This window comes from Aplysia californica, unplaced genomic scaffold (genome assembly GCF_000002075.1).
Source record: "Aplysia californica isolate F4 #8 unplaced genomic scaffold, AplCal3.0 scaffold00191, whole genome shotgun sequence".
Classification (NCBI taxonomy): Eukaryota; Metazoa; Mollusca; class Gastropoda; order Aplysiida; family Aplysiidae; genus Aplysia; species Aplysia californica.
In genome coordinates this window covers 580,513-590,497 of record NW_004797461.1, presented here as the reverse complement: position 1 = coordinate 590,497, position 9,985 = coordinate 580,513, and the positions used below count along the sequence as shown (strand labels likewise).

The following is a 9,985-nucleotide window of genomic DNA, read 5'->3' as shown; positions in this document are numbered from 1 at the left end:
CATAGATCTAGATCTATATGGCTTACATCTACATTGCTATAGGGTTTGATACAATAACACAATAGACTATAGAATTGGAATATGAATCCTCCATCTAGATCTATCTATATATCTAGATCTAAATATAAATAATTAATTAAATAATTCACGCACCTAATGAAATGCTTATTTTTACCAATATTAATATAACAGCACAGCCTATGATAGGGTTTGACACAATAGAATTGGAAAATGAATCCTCCATTGAGGTCTATAATGATCTATATAAATCTAGATCTAGATCTAGAAATATAGATTCTATTAGAACAAGAGAGTCGGGCTTGAATGAATCCACACGATCTGAACAACTGAATTAGTCAACAAACGAAATTCAAAATGGCCGCTCGAGCACGAAACTGAAAGTAGATCATTTAAGTTGTCGTCCTTTTTCGTATTCGCATTTCTACTTAGGTTCCGACAATTATGTCGGAAACGCCGACGTCGGCAGTCGGCACGAAAACGAAAGTGCCGACGAAGCCGACGGGAGAAAAATGGGTCACTGGCAGTCGGCCAAGCCTCGCACTACGCACATTGACTGATACAGGCAGGCCTAGCGATAGCATCGGCCGATTCGCGGGTTGGGTCGCGATTGTCGGATTTCAGACGATTGTCGGCAAACATGCAGGTCTATCTATAATCTAGATCTAGAAGATCAAGTGAATAGGAATAGGAGGCCTTAAACGAGAAATCTGCATCCGATTCCGAACACTCGCACAGAGAGAGAGACTCAGCTGAGATTCTACGGAAAATAATTCACGCACCTGATGAAATGCTTTTTACCAGCATTACTATTACAGCACAACCTATGATAGGGTTTGACACAATAGAATTGGAATATGAATCCTTCATTGAGGTCTATAAATCTAGATCTAGATCTAATAAACAAGTAAGTCGGACTCTTAAGAATGAATCCACATGAACAGTCAACAAACGAAATTCAAAATGGCCGCTCTAGCACGAAACTGAAAGTAGATAATTTAGGTCGTCGTCCTTTTTCGTATTCGCATTTCTACTCAGGTTCCGACAATTATGTAGGAAACGCCGACGTCGGCAGTGGGCGGTCGGCACAAAAACGAAAGTGCCGACAAAGCCGACGGGAGAAAAAGGGGTCGCTGGCAGTCGGCCAGGCCTCGCACTTCGCTCATTGACTGATACAGGTAGGCCTAGCGATAGCATCGGCCGGCTCGCGGATTGTCGGATTTCAGACGATTGTCGGCAAACATGCAGGTCTAAATAATGGGAAAAACGGCATTCCTGCAGTATAATTATCATTATCATATTGGACAACTGCCAAAAGTATTCCGAGTATTTAATTTCCAAATTTTCAAAAATGTTCTGAGTAATGTTTTTCTCCTGAAAATTACTTGTCCGGACAAAGTACCATTTTGATTAGCTCCTGTTAAAAACCTTGCACAAGTGAACTTTAAACCAGATGATTGAAAAAAAAAAAAGAAAAAGAGAGAGAGAGAGAGAGAGAGAGAGAGAGAGAGAGAGAGACAGACAGACAGACAGAGAGAGAGAGAGAGAGAGAGAGAGAGTGGGGGGTGGGTGGGGAGTTCAACAAGATTCCATGAGGTGTTGAGGCCTGAGTAAGTCTCTCACCAGTGGTAGTGATGACTTGATGGATGGTCACTCCTGGCCTGAGTGGCTGACCACCAAACTGTTTGATCTTATCCCCACCATTCTGGGCTGGCGATGAGATGATAGGCCTCACACTAGCGATGGGCCTAACGATGGGGCCACGGCGGAATGCGGCATAACTGGAAAGGAGGCGTGGAATAAATTAGGACATTAAATTAAAAAACTAAACGATGCCACTTTTTCAATTGAAATAGCCAAATAATACAATTAATCTGTGGAAATCACATTGTATGTAATATAAACACTATCACAAAAGAATTTCATTTTTGTGAAAGAAAAAAATAAAGTATTTGAAAAGGGTAAGAATCAATCAACACAGGCTATTTCAGATGCAGGAGCCCATACAACCAGCAAGACTGGGTCTTTAAAAACATTTTTTTTTAAATTCAACATCAGAGCTGGATCCAAACCCAAGACTTCTACACTCTCTGAAGCAATAATGCTACAATTTGAACACACACACACACACATGCTGCAAAAGTAATTCAAGCTCAGGGAAACAAACAAACACAAACAGATATTACACTACCTTAGAATTAAAAAGTTCTATCCGAGATTTTTAGCTGTTTTGAGTTATTAAGACCATAAGTCAGAAACCAGCTACTTTCTCTACTCTAATCAAAATCATCAGATTATTTGGAGTCACTGTCAAGATATTTAAAGAATTACATTCGAATAAGCTTGACGTGTGAAACTCAAAAATTTTAATGTAAAATTTCTCAAAACTAGGTACGGAGGAGATAGAACTTTGTAATTTTGAAGAAGTGATTCAACAGCACTGATAATTTGCCCCTCCCCTCCATTTGGTGAGTTTCACTTACTTGTACCTGCTATTCAGAGGCAGACGGTTGGGTAGACCACCACTTTGAGGGTAGTAGGCAGCATACGAGGGCCGGGTGTATGTGATATTCATCCGCTTGTCACGAGCATAACCTTCTTTGGCCAATCTTTTTTCCCGCTTGGAAAGTCGTAGCTCTTTTCGGTCGATGAGTAGAGACTCATGTGTAAATGGTTGCTGAAAAAATAAGAACGTATATTTAGAGTCATTTATCAACATATGCATCACTTCTAGAAAATAAAAAGCAAGGCATCGATGTGATAACGTGTCCACTCTCTTCATAAATGAATAATCTTAACAGAAATGTGTTTCCAGACAATTAGAAAAATGCAGAAAAAATCCAACTATAGACAGAATGTCCCTCTCTAAAATGAAATTACAAACAAAACTACAGATAAAGATGTCTTCAGTGTTATAAGTCACAAAATGCTAATTTAGTGGGACCACTCTTCAGGAAGAGACATATAATGAATATATCAAGTCTATCGGATTTAGCAAATGACAAAATTTATATATATATATATATTTTCTTTTTTCTTTCTCTCCCCCCCCCCCCCCCCTCCCCAATGCAAGTAGCTAAATTCTTCTCAAACAGAAAAGAGTTCTAAATCTGTACACAGGTCTCTCAACAATGCTATTTCATATGAACCAGCTAGTTTCTTGCTTTTACTGTCAATGTGACCATATTGAGGTTTAGTTCGAAGCAAGTCATCACAGTAATGACTGCATTCTCCCAGGACAAATTTAGACAAAAGCAATACTAAAGAAGAAAGAGTAGACCATATCAGAATGCCAAACAACCATTCAGTTCCAGGTACATGTGAGTCTACAGACTTGGCAGGCAATCTATCAAGGACATGGACAGTCATGAGCGAAACTTGATCCACTCCGGTCACTTGACGCAGTTCTGCAACAGGCCTGAGAAGTCTGTTGCAGTCACTCTCTTGGCTGGGTGACCAGATGGGGTATTTTGTACTGCTGGATGTGTGACTGCAAAATGTCACGTCAAGTTATAATATATACCTTGGTGAGCCACTGGCCGTTGTTCTGCAGCACACGCACTAAGACGTCGTCAGTGCTGTATTTGCCGTCCGCCGTTGAGAAGTCAAGCACCGGGAAGTCTTGATCCTGACAGAAAATACAACCAGGCATCCATCACAATCCAGTTTTTTGTTTTAGTAAGAGTTTTACGGCACTAGCAACACAACTATAGTGCGGTAAAAAATTTGTGGTGCAACTCATCCTCAAATATCTCTTTAATGGGTGAACTAATGTCGCCCATACTTTGCAGTTTGTATCAATTGGTCTTAACTTAATCATATTTTTTAACAAAAATTGAAGCTAGATTACAAAACTTTTCTTCATAAATTTATATAAAATACTATAAATCTCCTTCACACGGAAAATGGGATTGTTCACAGCACTTCCCGCTTCTCCCACATATTTTACATGTACGCATATGGCCTACGTCACTGCTCACCAATGACACTTTTTAGGGGCAAAACTTCTAACAAGAAATTAATGCTATAGTGAACACATTTTTTGCACTAAAGGTTCTCAAAACATACGTTCAATAAGCTAACGACGCGATTAGAAAAAAATAGCAGACTTGCTTTTAAAAGCGATATTGTCCCAGCAGTAAACCTTTTAAAATCTGTAGAAACCACCCACTGGAAATTTTTAATTTAGCATTTATTAAGGGGAACTAGGTACAGCTGAAGTGAAAATTTTTTTGGGGCTCTAAATTAAGTATACTGGGATTCCCAAAAACTAATATGGGTCAAGAAACAGAAACACACTATCCCTAAATGATTTTACTGTCAATTTAAAAACATTTTTAGATGCAAAGGGTTCGACAGACCAAAACTCGCGCAAATTGTGTGAAGGGATTCTGAAAAAGATTGCATTGATACAGCCTTGATATTATCACACAGTGTTTGTGTATATACAACCTGCAATGTACTAAAGATTTACTTCCCTAAGTCTCATACTTTTCTTGTAACTGCCCTTTTAGTGTCATATATGATACTTGGACAAAAAAATGATCACAAATCAGAGTGATACTGTCAATCTTTTTTACACTGACAGAAAACTTATTACAATATCACAATACTCTTTTCGTACGTTGCAAACATATTATCTAGAGACAGTCATGCAAAGTGGGATTGAGCTGTGACATGTTCTTTCAGAAATATCTCTGCACAGGTGACCAATCCCCCAAAGAAAATCATAGTTTTGAGAAAACTTAAAAAACCCCGAATTCATACCGGTCTATTACAATACAATGTTAAAAAACATGACATATGCGAGCACTTCTAAAACATCTATAGTTTTAGACACTTGAAAACAGTTCCAATCGATAAAGCAGATGTTGCTCTACTAGAGTAGTCCAAAATCAAAAAATCGGTTTTAGATTGGCTGTTGGCTGCCGCCGTGGTGTACCAGAAGGAACTGTCTAGAACACAGCTAACAGGTGTTTACAAAAATATAGATCTGTTAAGATAAATTGATACAAGTATTTAGGAAATATTTGACAATATGTTGCACCATGAATTTTTTACCACACTACAAGTCGTTTAAGTGCTGAAGATCAGAGGAGCTACAAAAGAGTAATATACACAAAAAAGAAGGAAGAGAGATGAGGAAGATAGATGTTTGATAGAAAAAAAGGAACAACCCCCCGCCAACCATCCACATATCATCACAATACAGCCCTAAAGATTAAATCTAACACTCACAGAAATGGTTATGCAGCAACACAATGTGCAAACAAGACAAGACCTCTCACATGAAACCTAGAATCTACCCAACTTCTTTTTCAGACATTGATCAAATATGATAAAATGCCAAACAATATCCTTAATGTGCCAGGATCTGGACAATTAAGAGGTATCTTATCTTAATATGAACTTCTTTTATACACCCTCGTTAATCATTGTAAATTCCAGTGCATATGTCACTATAGACATTGGCAATAACATTTTCATGCACAAATATGAACGCATTCATGAGGAAACACCGGTTTCTGGATTTACCAGAAAAAAACAAACTATTATAATTGAAAAAATTCTTCATCACAGAAAAAACATGCGTTGCAAGTACCTCAAAATCCAACAAATTCTCCACTTGTTTGCGGGTCAGTTTGTTCTCTGGGTTCATGTCATCAACAATACGATCTGAGAAGAGGAATAAAAAAGGGGTTATAACAAAGAGAAAACAAGAAAGTTGTCTCAGATAGAATATAAAATATGATTATTTCACAAAAAATGGCAAAATGCATAATTTTGTAAATAACTGGATAACCTTTGTTTCTAATTGAAAAGACTGAAAATGTAAGTTAAGATTTATTAACTGTGAAGGATTTTTTTTACTACAAGTCAGTCCAAATTTCATTAGATGGAGAAGGCTTCTTCTTCCTTCCCACGACACATCTCTGAAGAAATCAAAAGAAGGTTATTCAACCTATGCTTCTATTTTTTCAATTAGAATGTGTCCTTCACCTTAAAATAAAGGCATCCACATGCAGAGGTACTCTTATTCATTATTACACTGAAAAGGCTTTCTTCTGTATTGGGTAGGGATTAATAGCCAACTTTGCATGCAAACGTGGTCAGCCAAATCAAGCCTGCTCTTCTACATTACACTACCAGGGTGTCATAAACATACGCAAAAACCACACAAGACAAAGAGTTTTTGTCTTAATCTGAAAAGAAAAGTGGGTACTTAATTTCACCTACCCCGGAATCAGGAGCACAAAAAAATATGTTTGGGTGCCTGAAGAAAGGCACCAAAAGTCGGGAGTTTTACATTCTTTAGATAACGGAGGTTTCTGGTTGATAACCCAATGCTGAGCATGTGGTCTTTTATTTAATTTTTCAGATATCCAAGTTGTATCTGAAACATTGCACATTTTGTGAGGTAGCAAATAAAGATACAATTTTTAAAAAACAGGCTTTAAAGTTTTACAAGCACTACACTGTGAAGACATCAAAATGGCAAACAATTCAACAATGCGTCAGTAATGATCGATTTAAGTGACTTTTTATTTATTTAAAAAATTTTTAAAGAATACCATACCATCAAAATAATTCCAAATGAAATACAGTAGTCTCCGCCTAAGATCCCATCGCTTACGATCCCGGTTCGCTTAAGATCCCGCTGATTCAAGAAAACAGAATTTTTACTATACAAAAGTCACCCCTAAGATCCCGCTCTGATTCACTCTGAAGGTCTACATTCGGCTAAGATCCCGCATTTCAGATCATAATTTGCGGAACAAAAACCCGGGCGGGACAGCCGATCAACCAAGAGTGAAAATTTGAGATCAATAAACTGTCCGTCGCATCAAAGATCAGCTACTATCGTGAATGTGATCACATACACGTTGTAAAACTCGATGAAGCGATACAATGTTTGCCCCAGACGGGATCACACCGGGGTGTGAACTGACCGACACGTTTGTTTTCCCCGAACATCTCACTCACACCTGAGTTATCCCCATAAACTTACATCACTCATTGGGTGGGTAGGGCCTACACGTTCGCTCCTGGCGGGATCACATTGAACTGTGAACTCTTCCCTGACCATTGGAGAAGTTGTTTCTACTCCCGAATTTGCGAGACAGACTGAATTTTAATTGGTGTGTTCACAACGTAATGGTGTGTAACGACAAAGGCGGTTGGGGTAGATGGAAATCTATAAATTTTCGACAGGTAAGTGGGAGGGGAGGGGCAACTTGATAAGCGTAGATCTTGAGCCTCATGATAGGATAATAAGTGAAAATGGCACGCCTCATCCCACTATGCCCTGTGATAGGTCATCAAGGTTAACCACTCTTTGCTCGCCAAACGTCATAAACCCACCAAGTGGTCACGTCAGTTCATTTTAGAGTGGAGGGAGACCATTTTACCGATTGTAAGCCTTAACATGGGTCACCATAGATTCTTCCCTGGGTTCGTCGGTTAAGATCCCGGTTCGCCTAAGATCCCGCTTTTCCTTGCTCCCGAGCACCGGGATCTTAGGCGGAGACTACTGTACTTAGAAGTCAAATCAATATAAGTCAATCTTACCAGACATTCCCTGTTTGTTGATCTGACGGTCATAAATTCTTTTCTCCAGCGTGTTGTCTGTGATAAGCCGATACACGTACGTTTTCTTTATTTGTCCAAAGCGATACACACGACAGATGGCTTGGCAGTCGTGGCAGGGATTCCATGAAGCATCCACCACAATGACCCGATTGGCTGCCACCAGGTTGATACCAAGACAACCAGCCCTAATGAGAGGAAAACAGATGAAAAAAGATGAAATGGAATAGGTTTAATGTACTTATTAGGTTAAACGACCAAATTGAAAGTGAAAGACACTGTTTACATTTTCACATAAAAGAGAACATCCGGTGTGGGTTAGCTATTGTTGAATATTAGTTGTTACGAAAAATTTATATTTTGTATTTTTTAAAAAAATTTTTGCACGAATTCCCACGGAAATTTTTACATGCAGATATCCACAAATATATGGAAAACTGGAAGCACTGAATAATAAAAACCTTTTGGCTCAGGGTTGGCAGCAACAAGTGTTCTATTTTCTCACCAAAAAACACCTCATATTCTCATAACAAAAGAGTTAGTAGCTAAAAAGAATTTTGTGAAATCCTGTGCTACAAAAAGAAAAAGTGCTGGTCAAAACATTCAGAAGATAGAACTGACCAGTGTACACTGGCCCTAATAAACAGAGAAACAACAACGAAAAGCCCCTCTCACTTTGTAGACAATAGAAACATCCATGCTCTCCCCTCTGGATCATTGAACTGGTTGATCAGTTTCTCTCTGTCCTGGGCCGATGTGCTGCCGTCCAGTCCTAGAATGATAAAAAGAAGGTCTTAGTTTTGGTAGGAGTTTTACTGCACTTGCAACACAATAAGGTAATATAAGTGCCGAAGATTACAGGTGGTACAAGAGAGTAACAGACACAAAAAAAGGAGGAAAGAGTACGACGATAAGTGTTTGATAAGAAAAAAAAAAGGCACCACACCAGAGCACCCGCCAACTGCCCACATTTGGTACTCTGGTAACATGGGAAAAAAATAAGGAGCAGGATAGACCAGATAGCCCATCAAACTGAAACTTATAGAGATAAAGAGTCAAGAAGGTACAAATTGTACAAGCACTACAAAGAAAGGTATGTACGATATCCCTAAAAACACTAGAACTGAGATGAAAACATTTGAAGTCTGATTTAAAAAAGGGTCATATAATGGTTCAAGATGCTTGGTCAATGAGACATAATGAAGTAAAAGAAACAAAAAAACTCATTTAACAACAAAAGGGTGATAAACAAATTAAGACAGGCCTGAGGATAATCACTACATCCACATACCAAATGAATCAAATTAATCACCGTCTAACTGAATGGATTAGAAATTCAAAATAAAACAAACAAACAAACACATCAAACATCAGTTGGTTTATGATGTAAAAGGCAGACACGAGCTAAAAAAAAGAGTCAAAAACAGCTATTACCATTCCAACCATCACAACTCATTCAATAAAAGTATTCTTGAATATGAAATATGACTCGCTAAAGTAAGTTTTGTTCCATCACAACTCATACAATAAAAGTATTCTCGAATAACAAATATATGACTTACTAAAATAAGTTTTATTCCTAGCCCAGTTTTCATAAAACTCAGGTCGTGGAACCTTCATATGTCCTAAAAATTCTTCAATCTTGTTCAGAGTCAGCAAACTTTGACTGTGGAATAAAGAACAAACAACATGTACTGATCAGAGAAAAAGGGTAAGATAATGTTATCAAATGTCAAGTCATCTCTCTCCTTCACCGTCCTTCATGTTTATTTAATTATTCTACGAGTACAAACTGAAAAATTACCATAAGAAAAACTGACTGACTAAACACAAAATGTGACAATATTGAGTTGTGAACAAAGCGCATTAAAAGATAAATGAGCTGGGTTAAAGAAAGAAATCACCACACAAATAAGGAAAGTACCTGTCAGGCTAGTTAGTTTTAGTAGAGGTTTTACTGCGCTCGCAACTGCATAAAGTCATATGAGCGCCAGAAGATTAGAGGTGTTTCAAGAGAGTAACAAACATAAAAAAAGAAGAAGGGGAGATAAGGAAGACAGATGTCTGATAGAAAAGAAGAAGCAAACCACACCAGAGCACCTGCCAAAAACCCACCCTGTCAGGCTACCTAAATGAAAAGCAAGCAAAGCTGAAGACAGATAGTAATAGCCAAAAAAGGTCACGGAAAAAAGACAGATACAAAAAGCACAAGGACAGGTAAGACCATCAGAGGAGCCCTTAAACATATCACTCTAAAAGAAGTAAACCTATATGCCCCTTTCAGCAATATTTTTTTACATCTAAACGACAAGTTTCGCACCGTGCCTGTCTCTAAGAGTGATTTAAAACCTGTCTAAACAGCATGAGTTATAACTCTGGA

At 38.2% G+C, this 9,985-nt stretch overlaps 1 protein-coding gene across 3 annotated transcripts in view; it reads right to left on the bottom strand.

Moving 5' to 3' along the window:
* LOC101863187 overlaps window positions 1-9,985 on the bottom strand; it is a 46,588-nt gene that overhangs the window by 14,817 nt on the left and 21,786 nt on the right. For 2 of the 3 annotated variants that reach the window (XM_005098710.3, XM_013082738.2), the window contains exons 14-20: window positions 9,168-9,271; window positions 8,281-8,377; window positions 7,588-7,793; window positions 5,621-5,694; window positions 3,542-3,646; window positions 2,502-2,695; window positions 1,642-1,799 (exon numbers count right to left, since the gene is read on the bottom strand). In XM_005098710.3, coding sequence (XP_005098767.1) covers window positions 1,642-1,799; window positions 2,502-2,695; window positions 3,542-3,646; window positions 5,621-5,694; window positions 7,588-7,793; window positions 8,281-8,377; window positions 9,168-9,271 — 938 coding nt within the window. The remainder of the gene's footprint in view (window positions 1-1,641; window positions 1,800-2,501; window positions 2,696-3,541; window positions 3,647-5,620; window positions 5,695-7,587; window positions 7,794-8,280; window positions 8,378-9,167; window positions 9,272-9,985) is intronic. The other variant, XM_013082737.2, reaches the window with a different exon arrangement.